A 17,875-nucleotide genomic window follows, 5' to 3' on the forward strand; every position below is an offset into this window, starting at 1 on the left:
AAAAAGAAAACGAACACCCGTACCAGTAGAACTACAGGTACCAGCGGGCCCGTTTTTCTCCCGCATGCTGGTACTTGTGGTTCTCCAAGTACCAGCTTGCGGGGGAGGCTTGCTGGGACTTGTAGTACTACAGGAAAAAAACAATATTCTTTACATTTTCTCAAGGCTATCAGCCTCCCATCCGCAGCCCTTGGCTGGGGGGGACAGCCTCGGGCTTCACCCCTGGCCCTTGGGTGGCTGGGGGGGGACACCCCTTGATTGAAGGGGTCCCCACTCCCCCAGGGTACCCCGGCCAGGGGTGACTAGTTGGATATTTAATGCCACGGCCGCAGGGCGCTGTATAAAAGCGACCCCCGGCTGTGGCTTTATCTGTCCAGCTAGTGGAGCCCGATGCTGGTGTATAAAATACGGGGGACCCCTACTCTTTTTGTCCCCCGTATTTTTTGCACCAGCACCAGGCGCAGAGCTCGGTGCTGGTTTTAAAAATACGGGGGATCCCTGTCAATTTTCCCCCCGCATTTTTAGAACCAGGACCAGCTCGAAGAGCCCGATGCTGGTTATGCTTTGGAGGGGGGACCCCACGCCATTTTTTTTTCGGGTTTTTCCCGTTTTCCCCCGTTTTTTAAAATCGCGGCAAAATCCGGCAAATCGGCCGTTTTTCGCCCGCGGGACTGTCGAATCCGTTTTCCATTGAATATGGTGAATTTCGGCAACCACTTGCTGAAATTGGATGGTCGAATTGTGTCGAATTAAAAAACGGCGATAATTTGCCGCGATTCGCTGCTAATTGCATATACCCCCATGACTGGGACATTTCATTACAGCTGGACAGACAAAGGTTGCTGATATCAACATCTGGTGGCTAAAGTGTGTAACTAAGGTGAATAATTAAAGAGGTGAGTGGATGAAGGTGTTATGTAACAATTTTCTAAATTTGTTTTTTAATGAATGAAGGCAATCTAATCTAGGAATCATGGTTTCAATGTTATTTTAAATGCTGGCAGTCTATTTACTGATATATTTTATGGATAAAACTGCTACAGTATGTTCAATTCTTAAGTTCTAATAATTTATCTTCAACTGTAAATATTGCAGTTTCTTCTAAAGCTAACATAACACCTTCAGCCACTTGCCTCTTCAATTAACACTGGTTCTGTTGTATTTACAGTTTTGACCTGATGTGCGAGGGAGCATATAAGCTGTAATACCCCTTTCACACCGCAGCTTATACCCGGTATTTTGCCGTTTTAACTGGCTTCCTAAACGGGTCAAGCTGCGATGTGAAAGGGTCCCCTTCAATTTACCGTTTTCAAAATACCGGTATTTTGAAACGGTAAAAAAGCAGGGTCCTACCCGTTTCAGTCCCATTTCACTGTGCAGTGTGAAAGGGTCTGAAACGGTATTTGCAAGCCCCAGAAGATGATAGGCTGTCTCCATGTGTGATGTCACCAGCCACAACCAGGAAACAGCTTGGAAAACACAGGAGACACATGAGAGAGTGGCTTTATAAACGTTTAAATGTGAAAAACACGGAAAAAAATGGCGTGGGGTCCCCCCTCCAAAGCATAACCAGCCTCGGGCTCTTCGAGCTGGTCCTGGTTCTAAAAATGCGGGGGAAAAATTGACAGGGGATCCCCCGTATTTTTAAAACCAGCACCGGGCTCTGCGCCTGGTGCTGGTGCAAAAAATACGGGGGACAAAACGAGTAGGGGTCCCCCGTATTTTTCACACCAGCATCGGGCTCCACTAGCTGGACAGATAATGCCACAGCCGGGGGTCACTTTTATGCCGTGCCCTGCGGCCGTGGCATTAAATATCCAACTAGTCACCCCTGGCCGGGGTACCCTGGGGGAGTGGGGACCCCTTCAATCAAGGGGTCCCCCCCCCCAGCCACCCAAGGGCCAGGGGTGAAGCCCGAGGCTGTCCCCCCCCATCCAATGGGCTGCGGATGGGGGGGCTGATAGCCTTTGTTGTAAATGAAAAGATATTGTTTTTTCCAGTGGTACTACAAGTCCCAGCAAGCCTCCCCCGCAAGCTGGTACTTGGAGAACCACAAGTACCAGCATGCGGGAGAAAAATGGGCCCGCTGGTACCTGTAGTTCTAATGGAAAAAAAATACCCAAATAAAAACAGGACACAGACACCGTCGACAGTAAAACTTTATTACACACTGCCGACACACACATACTTACCTATGTTCACACGCCGACATCGGTCCTCTTCTCCATGTAGAATCCAGGGGTACCTGAAAATAAAAGATCAATATACTCACCTCAACCAGGCTCCAGAGATAAATCCACGTACTTGGAGAAAAAAACAAACCGGACAACCGACCACACGGACTGAAAGGGGTCCCATGCTGACACATGAGACCCCTATCCCCGAATGAGACCTGTCAGTGACAGCTGTCACAGAAAGGTCTCTTAAGCCAATCAGGAAGCGCTACTTCCGTGGCGCTCACCTGATTGGCTGTGCGCTGTCTGGGCTGTGACAGCGCATCGCACAGCTCCGTCCATTATATTCAATGATGGGAAGTTTGCGGCTAGCGGTGGGGTCACCCGCCGGTCAGCGGCTGACCGGCGGGTGACCCCACCGCTAGCCGCAAACTAATGGAGCGGCTTTGCGATGCGCTGTCTGACAGCTCAGACAGTGCACAGCCAATCAGGTGAGCGCCACGGAAGTAGCGCTTCCTGATTGGCTGAAGGGACTTCAGTGACAGGAGTCACGTGATGTCCCGGCATAAAAGTGACCCCCGGCTGTGGCATTATCTGTCCAGCTAGTGAAGCCCGATGCTGGTGTGAAAAATACGGGGGACCCCTACTCGTTTTGTCCCCCGTATTTTTTGCACCAGGCGCAGAGCCCGGTGCTGGTTTTAAAAATACGGGGGATCCCCTGTCAATTTCCCCCCCGCATTTTTAGAACCAGGACCAGCTCGAAGAGCCCGAGGCTGGTTATGCTTTGGAGGGGGGACCCCACGCCATTTTTTTCCGTGTTTTTAACCATTCCATCTAAAAAAAAAAATAATAATTTTAAAAAATATATAAATAATACTTGTGCCTCCAAAAAAGACAAACCAAGTACCTAATCCCATCTAATAAAAATAGATATGCTTCAAGCTGCTGGGTTCCATTGTACGACTATCCAAATTATTAATAATGAATTAATTAGTGATTAATAATAATGTGTGGGCCAGAAATGTCCATTTATAATGACAACCACTGTTTTCTATGGGTGAAACGGGTTCAGTGTGAAAGGTACCAAAACGGGAATGAAATGGTAATTTACTGGTTACAACATGAGATGTGAAAGGGGTTTAACTGCTCAGACCCGTTTTAAGAACCGTTTCAAATACCATTTCAAAAGCAGGTTTTGCGATGTGAAAGCAGCATTAGTTAACTAATTTGTTTATTGTAGAGTGGGTAACTGGTTAAACTGTGCAAAGATGTAGAGTTGAAGTTGGCTGTAGTGATAACTAGTGAACACGTGAGAATATAGCTGGAGCTCTCTGTCTACAGTCAGTGGCAGATTTTATGGTCAGGCCACCCTTAGGCACCACATTGTTGAACGCCCCCACCACCACCATCACACTCCCCCCTTCACCGTCAGATCTGTCAGCTTCCTCCTGAGCCACTTTCAATACCTGCTCCTGCTTGTGTGTTGATACAGGGGAGCAGAGCCAGGGGAATGAATCACAAATGCAGAACTCTGATAGGCACTCAGTCTCTGGCTCCACCCCAGTTAGGAAGCCTCTGTTATGGGAGCTGCAGCAGGTACCTTCTACCTCTCTATACCCCCCTCCGTGAACTGTGACCCACGACCCCTACCTCCACCCATGACCCACCTTCCCATTAAAGTAGCTGCTGATCCGGGCTGGCTGTCACCATTAAAAAGAAGGATTAATCTGGGGGGGAATCTGCCATGCCGCCCATAGGCACGTGCCTAGTGGGAAATCCGTCACCGTCTACAGTTGGAATATGGGGAGTCCTGAATTGAGAGAAAACATCTGTCTTATCTAAAACCCTTAGAGGGGTATCCAATTAACCCCGATACCTCTGCGCCCGCAAAAGATGGGGAGGTTGCAATTTTTTTTATCTCCCTAGTCTATTTTTTTATGAAAAAAACAAAACATTTTTCTCGCGAAAATACATAGGGTCTGCGATAACTTATACACTTTGACAAATTCCCCGATATGTGCCGGCATTGGGGCTAATAGGTTAATCCCAGGAGGCAAGTCAATTAGCTGTGGTATATTACCGCAGCTAATTGGATTCCGCCCTTATCTGGAAAGGAGTGGAGTTGGCTTTGTCTGTGTGTAGACATGGTTACTGGGAAGAAGGAGTAGAGCTGGTGATGGCTGCATTTGTAGACTTAAACTGGGGAGCCAGAGTACAGCTGGGGTCTTTTGTACCTAGAGAAGTCTAGAGAGGAGTCCCTATCCTATATCAGGACCCTTTCTCCATGCAGAAAGTTAATCCAAACAAAACCTTAAATCTAAAAAATCATGTTACAAAAATGACTATTCATTGCCTACTGATTATAAATAGATGTCAGTTAGAATTACACATTACTTTAAGGGCAACAATGTGATTGTAACAGAAAGTTTATAATTATATATTTAGCTCTTCATTTAAAGATACTTGTATTTGTGCACCAAATGTATTTTGTAAAAGATGTACACATAATAAGCGTATCTACATGTATATGTTCAGTTAGATGTATCTCAAGATGTGTCCAAGTCAGATACAACATTATTTGCGCCATGAGTAATGAGCTGTACACGTGGCCATATTTCTGCCCACAGTCTATACAAGTGACATGACAGTAATAGTAGTAACATAGTAACATAGTTAATGAGGTTGAAAAGAGACAAGGGGGTAAATTTACTAAGATGGGAGTTCTAGTTAAGATGGGATGCTGCCCATAGCAACCAATCAGATTTGAGGTATTATCTTCTAGAAGGTGCTAGATAAATGAGAAGTAGAATGTGATTGGTTGCTATGGGCAACATTCCATCTTAAATAGAACTCCCATCTTAGTAAATTTACCCCAAGTTGTCCATCGAGTTCAACCTTTATTTTTGATCCTATACTATTCTCTATATAACCACAGATTTACCCACGATGACAGCTAGAATGTATACTTTTTCTAAAATACATTCATTTCAGATGCTATAACCTTGAACATATTTTTCAGTTAGAAATTTGTCTAACCCATTTTTACATTTATTAACCGAGTCCGCCATTACTACCTTCTCTGGCAGAGAATTCCAGATCCTTACTGCCCTTACTGTGAAGAACCCCCTCATTCGCTGGGTATGAAATTTCCTCTCCTCTAACCTCAGATGGTGTCCGCGTGTCTGTGTAGAGATCTCTCAATAAATAGATGTCCTGTTAGCTATATGTATTGTCCTTTTATAGATTCAGAAATATTTATAATGTCTCCTCTTAGACGGCTTTTTTCAAGTTCCAGTAGTAAATGCCAGTGTCACATTATCCTATTTGTGTACAATATAATGAAGTATCATATACAAATAACTTAAGACAATAGCACCAACACTTGATATAATATCACTGTAATGGTATTGAATTTAGTAGTATTGACAGTAGAGAACAATAATTAAACAGCCAATCAGAATTGGATAGATAATGCCGATGATAGTCATTCTCACCTCTGCATATGTTTTGTATCAGCCCTCCAGTATTCATAAGAGATATGCCTGAGAGACATATCTGCATAGGCGGATCCAGGGGGAAGGGGGGGCACTCGGGCCCGTGTCTCCCCTGTCGTTTCTGACTTCTTTTTTCAAAAGGAGAACAGCAGCAGCACTACTGCTATTTCCGTCAGTCAGATTTGATAAAAGAGCCGGCAGGCACTAGGACCCGCCACTGCTCTAACAGCAAGTCCTTGTGGTAACCAGTGGGGATGCTGGAGCCTCCCCCTGCTCACACTGCAACCTACCTCCCCCACTGCCAGCCAGCCAGAGTCCAGCCCAGGCGCGGGGCTCAAATGCCAGCATCGAGTAAGACTGTTACTTATGACGGGGCAGAAGGCTTCATTAGCCCTCGCTGCACCGCACAGTTTCCCAGCACTTCCTCCTCCACTTCCTTTACCACCATGCTAGGTGCAGTCACACTCAGCTCAGATTTGAGAAGGCGGCCCGTGTGATTGTGACAGGGCTGTCCTGCAGATGTCTTATGCTGCTTGTTGGAGATCCGTTTGGCTGCTTCTGCTAATCAAAGATGGGCAGTTCATGTCCTACAGTCTGAGTCTCAGTGCAGTGCCCAAAACAAGGTATGCTGCACCTGCCACCACCAACTAAAAACTATAATAATTATATTGTGCTGGGGTGCCTTCCAGGCTCCCATAACTATTGGAACAGGTGACCAACATATCAAGGCCCAATCAGCCTTTTCATCAGGGTGAAACATTGGCAATAAACCAGGATGCGCTCCTACAGCCAATCATTACCTGATGGCGTATTCTGTGAGGCCACGCCCCCTGTAATACCACAGCCCTTATCTGGGAGCACGCATGCCTTAGGTGCATGTAAATATTAATATTACCGTTCCCTTATCATGGTGCCCCCCCTTTCATTTTCTTCTGGATCCGCCCCTGCATATCTGGGAATGCGTAATTCGTTCATACTGTACCTCAATTATATTGCACACATATAAACACAACCAGGGGAGTAGCCAGAACTTTGTGGGCCCCATAGCAACATATTGAAGGTCTCCCTGTCCCAGTGCTTCCAGAGTGACTCCTCTTCACAGCCCCTGTTCAGTTTATGCTCCAAAATAGTGCCCTAGTTCATTTTCTGAACCATAGCAGTGCCCTAGTTTACGTTATGTCACATTGTAGGGGTGCCAGTACATATTCATATTATAACATACAGTGTGCCTAGTTCAGATTATGCCACATTGCAGTGCCTCAAGTTCATATTATGCCACATTAAAGTGCCCCCAGTTCATATTGTGCCACACTATAGTGCCTCCACTTCATATCTGGCACATTACAATGCCCCAGTTCATATTATGTAACATTATAATGCCCTCCAGTTAATTTTATACCATATTACATTGAACAGGTCCAGGGTATATCAAGACATAGGGCTAGATGCATCATCGCTTGGAAAGTGATAAAATGGAGAGTGAAAAAGTACCAGCCAATCAGCTCTTAACTACCATTTTTCAAACCCAGCCTGTAACATGGCAGTTAGGAGGTGATTGGCTGGTGCTTTTTCACTCTCCATTTTATCACTTTCCAAGCGATGACGCATCTAGCCCATAGTGTAGACCCCAAGGCAAAAGTTTGTAAGGGCACCTATGTATCACTAAATGATGAAAAATGTATATAACACATGTAACTTGACAGGGAAGGTGGGCCCCTCTTAGCTCAGGGCCCCATAGGAGCTGCACTCCCTACACCTATTGTAGCTACTCCCTTGAACACAACCTTACTGTACTCCATTTATGCTTGCCTGATGCACTTCCACTTCTCTAGGTGGAAAAGGATGAAAAAAACATACAATATATGGACCCATTTTTGGGCGCACATGTGTAATATGGAAATGTGTATATTAAACAAAAAGAACTGGAATCAGGCAAACTCTAAATGAGCGAGCAATGTGACTTCATTATTTACACTACAATCTATAGATTGCAAGCTTGTCTTCTGTACATAAATAAACTAATTGCACTCTGCAATCATGTATTTATATGAAACTGTATTCTTGTTTATATCAGTTGTTCAGTGCCAAGGGAACACTTGCGTGTGCCTTATAAATAAGCAATAATAATCACTTGTGACCTGCTATATTTTAAACAGTATTTCTCTTACGTCCTAGAGGATGCTGGGGTCCACATTAGTCCCATGGGGTATAGACGGGTCCACTAGGAGCTACTGGCACTTTAAGAGTTTGAGAGTGTGGCTGGCTCCTCCCTCCATGCCCCTCCTACCAGACTCAGTTTAGAAAATGTGCCCGGAGGAGCCGGTCACAGCCAGGGGAGCTCCTAGAGCTTCTTTAGTTTTATTATTTTCCTAAGAGTAAGTTAGGCACAGGGAGGCTGCTGGCAACAGCCTCCCTGCTTGGAGGGACTTAGGGGGGGAGTAGTGTCCGCCCTGAGGGGTTTTGAGACACTATCTCCGCTGACAGGACATTAGCTCCTGAGGGTGATGATCGTTAGCCGCCCCAGGCGACCGCTCACTCCCGCAGCAAGCTGCCACTCCCTAACAGAGCTAGAAGATTCCGGTGGTGAGTGAGTCACCGGCCCCCTCAGCAAGCGGGGAGCCGGTGTGAAGATGGCGGCAACAGGGTGGGAGCGCAGTATTAACTGTGCTCCTGCGTCTCAGCGGTACATAGTGTGGCGCTGTGAGGGGCGCCCTGAGCCAGCGCAGATACCCTACACTGGTCAGAAAGCCTGTCAGGGACCTCGGTTACACTGCCAGCAGAAATCCTCAGGCCAGTATAAAGAATGGAAGAGCGGGAAGCAGCGCCATGTTCAGGGGGCGGAGCTTCTCCTCAGAGCGGACCCAGCAGCGTTCAGCGCCATTTACCTGCCTGCAGATCCTAACAGAGACGCTGACAGGGAGAGCTGTCCCTCCAAGCATCTCCAGCTATCCTGTGCGGTACCAGGGGGTTATAGAAGGGGGGGAGGCTGTGTAAATTCTGTGTAGTCTATTAAGGTACACAGTAAGCGCTAGGTAGTTGTCTTATAGCTACCTAGGAAAGCACTGTGTGTGGGTTGGTTCCAAGCTCTGTGTTTCTCTGTGGTCTACTTGGGGGAAAACTGTGCCTGACATTTCCATGTGTGTGTGGGTGTTTGTTGTCTCACATAGCCATGTCTAGGGACTCTGTGTCATATGCTGCAGAGGATGTTTCCTCTCAGGAGGGATCCATTCCATGTACACAGGACTGTAATGCTTTACCTCAGATCCCATTTAATGAGCCTGAGTGGTTGTCCTCTATTAAGAGCATGATCTCTCAGATCTCTACTAGGGTAGCTCATACTGAGACTGAAACTCAGGTGCTAAAGAACTCTATGTCAGTTTGGTCAGGTTCTGTTCCTATTCCTGCAAAATCCCCTAGTATGTTACCACAGAAGCGTGCACTTGCACAGATTATGCAAGATAACACGGATACTGACTCTGATACAGCAGACGATGATGAGGACGTGCTGAGGGGGGCGGCATCCCTTGCAAAGGGGGTGCAGCTCATGATTGAGGCCATTAGAGATGTGTTAAACATTAATGACACGCCACATGAGCAGGTTGAGGAGGCTTACTTCACTGACAATAAGAAAGTCTGCGTCAAAAGAATGAAATGCTGTATTTGAAAAATCCTGGGAAACCCCGGAGAAAAAATTCCAGACCTCAAAAAGGGTTCTGGTTGCTTTTCCCTTCCCTGAGGAGGATAGGAAAAAATGGGAAAACCCACCCATAGTTGACGCATCTGTCTCCAGACTGTCTAAAAAGGTGGTTTTACCTGTTCCTGGATCTACCGCGTTAAAAGAACCGGCTGATCGTAAGATTGATACTACGCTCAAATCCATATACACTGCTTCAGGAGTGGCATTAAAGCCCACTATTGCATGTGCATGGATTTCTAAAGCTATAGTAAAGTGGTCAGGCACATTACTAGAGGATTTGGATACAATGTATAGAAGTAATATTGAATTGTTTCTGCGTAACATACAGGATTCTGCGGGGTTCATGGTGGAGTCCATGAAGGACCTGGGTACACTGACTGCACGGATATCTTCCATGTTGGTCTCAGCTCGCAGGGGACTCTGGCTACGCCAATGGTCTGCAGACGCGGAATCCAGGAGAAGTGTGGAGAACCTACCCTACATAGGTCAGGCTCTTTTTGGAGAAGCGTTAGATGCGTGGATTTCCACAGCAACCGCGGGTAAGTCACCTTTTCTTCCCCCAGCTACACCTTCTACAAAGAAATCCTTTTCTTCATCTGCATCACAGTCCTTTCGGACCGCTAAGACAAATAAAAAAATAAAAAAGTCCAAGTCTCCTACCACCTTCTTTACAGGTGAGCGGGCAAAATCCAAAAAGCCTGCACCCGCAGGTTCCCAGGACCAGAAACCTGCTTCTGGTTCCTCAAAATCCTCAGCATGACGGTGGACCGCACAGCCTGGAGGACGGGCTGGTGGGTGCGAGACTCAGATGTTTCAGACACGTCTGGGTGTCGTCTGGCCTGGATCCCTGGGTACAGGATATTGTGTCCCAGGGGTACAGACTGGAGTTTCAAAAACTCCCGCCTCACCGATTCTTCAAATCAGGCTTGCCAGCTTTGCTGACAGACAGGGCTATCCTATGGGAAGCCATCCTAAAATTGGAAAAGTCACAGGTCATTGTCCCAGTTCCACCTCATATGCAAAACAAGGGTTATTATTCAAACCTTTTCGTGGTACCGAAATCGTTGAACCCTTACCTGAGGGTGTTCAAATTCAAAATGGAGTCTCTCAGAGCAGTGATTTCAGGTATAGAGGAGGGAGAATTCCTGGTATCCCTGGATATCAAGGATGCGTACCTCCACATTCCGATTTGGCCGCCACACCAGGCTTATCTCATATTTGCACTGTTAGACAGTCACTATCAATTTCAGGCACTGCCATTCGGCCTCTCCACAGCACCGAGGGTGTTCACCAAGGTGATGGTCGAGATGATGGTTCTCCTCCGCAGACAGGGGGTGAACATAATCCCATATCTGGATGATCTGCTGATAAAGGCATCATCCCGGTAGACGTTGTTGAAGTCGATTGTTCTCACGACTCATCTGCTAAGGGAACATGGTTGGATCCTGAACCTTCCAAAGTCACATTTGGAGCCGACAAGGAGATTGTCTTTTCTGGGGATGATCTTCGACACGGAAGTGCAGAGGGCGCTTCTGCCGGAGGAGAAAGCGTTGGTGATTCAAACAATGGTCCGGAATGTCCTGAAGCTAACCCTGGTATCGGTTCATCAGTGCATTCGCCTTCTGGGGAAGATGGTTGCCTCTTACGAGGCTCTACAGTACGGAAAGGTTTCATGCTCGATCCTTCCAACTGGATATCCTAGACAAATGGTCGGGTTCCCACCTACACATGCACCAGAGGATATGTCTGTCGCCGAAAGCCAGGATTTCACTCCTCTGGTGGCTGCAAATGCCTCACCTTCTGGAGGGCGGCAGGTTCGGGATTCAGGACTGGGTCCTTCTTACCACAGATGCAAGTCTCCAGGGCTGGGGCGCAGTCACTCAGGGGGAAACCTTCCAAGGAAGGTGGTCAAGCCTGGAATCCAGTCTTCAAATAAACATTCTGGAACTAAGAGCCATCTACAACGGTCTTCTCCAGGCGGCTCATCTTCTGCGAGATCGAGCCATTCAGTGCAGTCGGAAAATTTAACGACGGTGGCCTACATAAACCGACAGGGCGGAACGAAGAGCAGAGCTGCAATGTCAGAGGTAACAAGAATCATCCTCTGGGCAGAAAAGCACGCGGTGGCGCTGTCTGCAATCTTCATTCCGGGAGTAGACAACTGGGAAGCGGACCGTTAAATCCTTTTCTTGTAGTCCGTAGAGGATGCTGGGCGCCCGCCCAGCGCTTCGTGATCCTGCAGTGGTTACTTAGTTCAGTACTGCTTAGTTCTTGGTTAAGTACTGTTTTGTTACTTGGTTAAGTAAAATTGTTCAGCCGTTGCTGAGTTTTCAAGCTGGTTAGCTTGGTTTGCCTTGTATGTGTGAGCTGGTGTGAATCTCACCACTATCTGTGTAATATCCTTCTCTCAAAGTTGTCCGTCTCCTCGGGCACAGTTTCTAGACTGAGTCTGATAGGAGGGGCATGGAGGGAGGAGCCAGCCCACACTCTCAAACTCTTAAAGTGCCAGTGGCTCCAAGTGGACCCGTCTATACCCCATGGTACTAATGTGGACCTCAGCATCCTCTATGGACTACGAGAAAAGGATTTACCGGTAGGTAATTCAAATCCTATTTATAGCAACTAATATGCCTACTTTACTGTATTTAATAAGACACCATGGAGCTTTCTGCAATGAATAAAATGTGTAAAAGCACTGTTCTCTTCCTCATTTGAATTTTCAGTAACAGACGCGAATGACTTATTCTCTATGTACATCGCTGTGTAACTAGAGGTACTATAACAACAGTGGACCCAATTCAGGTTGGATCGCACCTTGCGATCCAACTGCAAAAAATACAATGATGATGCGGGTGCATGCACAGGGCCCGTCCTGTGTCTGCGGAGTTCCTGGAGGGGTGATACAGATGACAACCTCTTCAGGGAGTCAGTGAAGACTCCCTGAAGCCTTAGAGTCTCCTGGATGTACCAAGAGTTTGGGTTAAGTATGTAATATGTATATATATATATATATATATATATATATATATATATATATTATTTTTTTATATATATATATATATATATGATTGCAAGAGAATGCCGCGCCACTTGTGATAACACAAACTCCCAATTGGAAAAAACTCCCAGTTATTTGGGCGTCAGCTGCCCCCTAAGGAAACGGCAATGGTATGTTGCCGCAAAACAAAGGATAGGGATACCGGATAGGGGTATGAGCGACCTGAGGTGTTTGTATGTTGCCAAGTGTAATAAATATAATAAAAAAATATATATGAGAATTATAAAAATATATAATATCAATTTATTTCACAACATTAGGAATGAATTTGAAATGCAATGTAAATGAGAGAGACAATTTTTTGTAAAAATTAATTAAAAATTAAAAATTAAAAAAGAGAGAGTGCTTTGCATAAAATATGGTTCTAAAAAAGACAGTTCTTTAAAAAAAGGGAATGGACATATGTTAGATCCTCAATTAAAGTGCAAATAACCTGTGCAAATAAGCTCATTTAAAAAGTTGGAGTAATAGCATATAATCTTAACTGATATAGCAGGAGGTCTCTGGGTGAAGGACCAACGCGTTTCGTCTCCAAGACTTCTCCCATGAAGAAGTCTTGGAGACGAAACGCGTTGGGCCTTCACCCAGAGACCTCCTGCTATATCAGTTAAGATTATATGCTATTACTCCACTTTTTAAATGAGCTTATTTGCACAGGCTATTTGCACTTTAATTGAGGATCTAACATATGTCCATTCCCTTTTTTGAAAGAACTGTCTTTTTTAGAACCATATTTTATGCAAAGCACTCTCTCTTTTTTAATTTTTAATTAATTTTTACAAAAAATTGTCTCTCTCATTTACATTGCATTTCAAATTCATTCCTAATGTTGTGAAATAAATTGATATTATATATTTTTATAATTCTCATATATATTTTTTTATTATATTTATTACACTTGGCAACATACAAACACCTCAGGTCGCTCATACCCCTATCCGGTATCCCTATATATATATATATATATATATATATATATATATCCTCTCCTTTTGGCTTATGAATCACTTAATTAATTAATTTGATCACTGAATGTTGGGGGAATTATATAATCTTTATTGTGGCAGGACGGATGGTGTAATGGTTAGCATTACTGCCTCACAGCACTGAGGTCATGGGTTCGATTCCCACCATGACCCGAATTGTGTGGAGTTTGTATATTCTCCCCGTACTTGCATGGGTTTCCTCCCACAATCCAAAAATATACTGGTAGGTTTATTGGATCCCAACAAAACAATTAACCCTAGTGTGAATGTGTGTGTTTGTACATATGATAGGGAATATAGAATGTTAGCTCCATTGGGGCAGGGACCGATGTGAATGGCCGAATACTCTCTCTGTAAAGCGCTGTGGAATATGTGTGCGCTATATAAATAACTGGTATTAATATTGCTACTTAATGAAACTTCTGGATTGCTCTCATCCATCTGTACATTTAATTACATAGCTTATGCAGATTACCTTCAGTAATATATGTGAGTACATCTACTTACCGCTGCATATTCTTCCATCTCCCTCATAAAAGGGATTACAGTCACATTCATTATTGACTCTACATGTGGCATTACCATCGCATTCTGGTGAGCAAACAGGACTGGTTGCTGCAGTAAAAAAATGACAAATAAACAGTGAATGTACAGAAACAGTATAAGATAGCGTGACATTCAGCTAAGCAAAAAGAATAATTGTTGTCATAAATGAACTTTTCTCTATTACTTTTTATGTGCAGTTTCTCAAAACATGTAAGTTTTTTAAGAAAATACATACATTGGTACTGTTCGGCTTCTATAACAACGTCACATAAACACGTCAATAAATGCTAATGCTCATTAAGAACCAGAAGTTCTTGGTTCTGGTTATCACATACACAAAGAACTAAGGGGGAGATTTATCAAAGCTTGGAGAGAGATCAAGCACTAACCAATCAGTTTTTACAGTAACTATCATTTTACAGGCTGTGTTTGAAACTGTCAGGAGCTGATTGGTTTGTACTTTATCTCTCTCCACTTTATCTATCTCCAAGCTTTGATAAATCTCCCCCTAAATCAGTAATCCATACTGGCCTCTTAGATCAATGGTAATATAAGTTACATGGAAACAGCCTGAAACTGCTGACATGGGACTGTGAGATGAGCTCTTACCTAGTTTGGTTTCACAGTTCTGACCAGACCATCCTTCAGCGCAGAAACAAGATCCGTCCCCGGAAATCCCATCATTGCATTGGCCATGTTCTGAGCAGGTACATTCTGGAAAATAAACACTTGATTCTGAGCTACATAACCAGGTGTCAATCAAGTCAAAGAGAAGTGGAGGAAGTAATGCAAATTGTTGACCGGAGTGTTGCAGTGTCAGATAGGGATGTTAGTCCACACAACGGCACTTAACCAGGATGATTGGTTTATTCAGATAACAGAAATAACAGCTTGTAGTATACAGAAGATGTTCTGCAGCAGCAGGAACTCACAGTATACATGTGAAGCAGTACAGCGGTGACACAGCGTCTCAGTACACACAGAATGCTGCTGTATACACACAGGGTGCGGCTGCGGGGTAGACAAGGTCACACACTGAGGAGAGCAGAAGCTGCACGTCAGCGCAGTTGTCTTTCCCAGGAAGAACTCTCTCAGACTGTGTACTAAGCACCTCCTCCTGCACTGAGCTGACACTAGGAGGGAAAACACTAGAGCAGGGAAGCTGCCTCTAGTGCTGGGAGTGGGGACAGACCGTGGAGTGATCCACTGTCTAACACAAATAAGGGAGGGTGCAACTATGAAGCAGGAGCAACTGTGGTTGCAAATTACAAGGGGAAAATTATGGTAAGTATTATTCAAACAGATTTGTAAGGTGTCTCCCATCATCCTAAGGAATGCACAGTGGGGAAGACAGGACATACATAAAACAATGTCATACAAGGCTGACCAGATACATTCCAACATGAACACACTGGATAGTGATGATTCTGCTTATGAGAGAGGTTACATTATTATTGGAAGAGGGCACAGCTGAAACATGATGAGCATATGTGCCTCATAGTGGAGAATGGGAGAGTTGTGAGGGTGCGTTAATGTGGGTAGTGTTCATGGGGATCAGGCAAGCTCTAATAAAGAGCTCTAACAAAGCCTTTAAAATTTGAAGGCTGTGAGAATCCTATTGGGTGTGGTAGGTAATCCCATAAAATGCTTGCAATGTGGAGATTTGTCTGGCCATACAATACACTGAATCCCAGTGACTGACACGTAGTACACAGAGTATTCCAGTGACCATCTTACAGTACGGGAGAGCATCATAGTGACCGCCATATAGTACAAAGAGCAAAGTATCTGCCATAATAAAGCATCATTGAGACAACCCCATTAATTTCACCTGATTACTTCCCTCATTAATCCTATTAAAAGCATTAATTCCTTCAACCTCATAATGAAAGTCAATTATTATAACTAACCCAGTATTCTAAACACTAACTTCCTAAACTACACCCCATCACCCACCCATAGGCGTGCGCAGAACATTTTATTAGGGGGTGCACGATTGGACGGGTGTGTCTAGACCCGCCTATTGGGTGTCGCTAACACCACCTACTGGGCGTGTCTAGCACCACATATTGGCACTCAATGTAAACTAATATAGGGAATTCCCAATATTGGCTACCGCTAACTGAAAATGGCTGTAGTCCAGTGTAGCCTATTGGCTACTCACTGCAATCTCAGCCATCTGAGGGTTCCCCCTGGTACCCTCCCCAGAAGTGATGACTGTGCATGTACGGTAATGCTGGGTGCGCATGCTAGACATCCCCCCGGCAGTTGGCTGAGCACATCACAGGCATGGGCTCCTTTACAGAGCCCCTGTCCCTGCCTGTGCTTATTAATACACCTAAGAGATACGATTGCATATTGCAATGTGTAGCAACAGCCACATATAGGCGGTGTGGGTAAATATATGGACCTGGATAATACATAATACAAAAAATCTATATCATGGCCCCCGAAGTGGTGTAGTAAATGTGTTTATATATATATATATATATATATATATATATAAACAAATAGAAAACCACAGCACTCGCCACCCCAGAAGTGGGGTGCAGTGTCCACACTCGCCACTAGTGGGGTGGGGTGCATGTAGCCCATGGCCACCTACTCAAAAATATAGAAACAGAAAGTTCAGCACTCACCAAAATAAACTCACTTATCCTCACAACATCTAGGAATAAATGAATAAATGATGGGGGTTTAGTTAGTGAATTGGCCAATGCACGGAAGCCTGCATACCGCTCCACGGTACCCCACCTTCACGCAGGTCCTACACTATCCTGGCAACTGTAACACACATAATATAACTGCAGATATGCCTACTTGGTTTAAGGTGTATCTGCCATGAACTCCATGGCTTTTAAAGATACACTAGTCACCTGACACTGGCTGATAAATTACTGAAAGGCAGCTGACACAGGTTTAAGATAATAGGGGTGCATGAACAGAGCTTGTGGCCACAGTTAATGAGTTAACGAAGGATTAACCCTAAAATATACAAACAAATAGAAAACCACAGCACTCGCCACCCCAGAAGTGCACCCCACCCCACCCCACTAGTGGCGAGTGCGGACACTGCACCCCACTTTTGGGGTGGCGAGTGCTGTGGTTTTCTATTTGTTTGTATATTTTAGGGTTAAGGATAGTGTAGGACCTGCATGAAGGTGGGGTACCTTGGCGAGCAGTGTGCAGGCTTCCGTGCATTGGCCAATTCACTAACTAAACCCCCATCATTTATTCCTAGATGTTGTGAGGATAAGTGAGTTTATTTTGGTGAGTGCTGAACTTTCTGTTTCTATATATATATATATATATATATATATATATATATATAAAAAGGCGGCACATGGGTAAATAAATCTCCATGGGCAGTAGGAGATAGGATCAACGTTTGGAATTTAGATTTATCCTGATTCCGAGTCTTATTTACACCCGTGTGTCGCCTTCATGCATATCTAGATTGGACCTCATGCTAGAGGACACCCAGGAGGGCACCAGGGAAGTATATGTATTTTTAGGTGAGTGCTGCTTACCCGAAATATATATATATATATATATATATACATATATACTTAGTTGTAATTGTATTGTTATATGTTGCAGGCTTGTCCCTGATGACGGGGCTGGACCCCAAAACGTAGGCGAATAAAGTACTACGGATAATCAATCATTTCAAGACTGCAGAGTGCCACCTGTCTTGTTCCTAAATTTTATATATATATATATATATATATATATATATATATATATACACATACACACACTATACACTAAAGCATTAAATTGCACTCACAGAAGACTCCGAGTGCCGCCTCATTGTTCGTGTTATATATATATATATATATATATATATGGGATCGGTATGGGATGCCGGTGCATGGGATGCTGAATGTCAGTAAACCTACATCAGCATCCCATGCGCC

General features: G+C 44.6%; 1 protein-coding gene across 2 annotated transcripts in view; it reads right to left on the bottom strand.

Annotated features, from left to right (window-relative positions):
* The window catches only part of STAB1 (stabilin 1), a 605,861-nt gene that overhangs the window by 78,078 nt on the left and 509,908 nt on the right, over positions 1 to 17,875 (bottom strand). For both annotated transcript variants that reach the window (XM_063940632.1, XM_063940633.1), the window contains 2 exons: positions 14,565 to 14,669; positions 13,917 to 14,024 (listed from right to left, as the gene is read on the bottom strand). In XM_063940632.1, the coding sequence (XP_063796702.1) occupies positions 13,917 to 14,024; positions 14,565 to 14,669 (213 nt within the window). The remainder of the gene's footprint in view (positions 1 to 13,916; positions 14,025 to 14,564; positions 14,670 to 17,875) is intronic.

This window comes from Pseudophryne corroboree, chromosome 9, assembly GCF_028390025.1.
Source record: "Pseudophryne corroboree isolate aPseCor3 chromosome 9, aPseCor3.hap2, whole genome shotgun sequence".
Classification (NCBI taxonomy): domain Eukaryota; kingdom Metazoa; phylum Chordata; class Amphibia; order Anura; family Myobatrachidae; genus Pseudophryne; species Pseudophryne corroboree.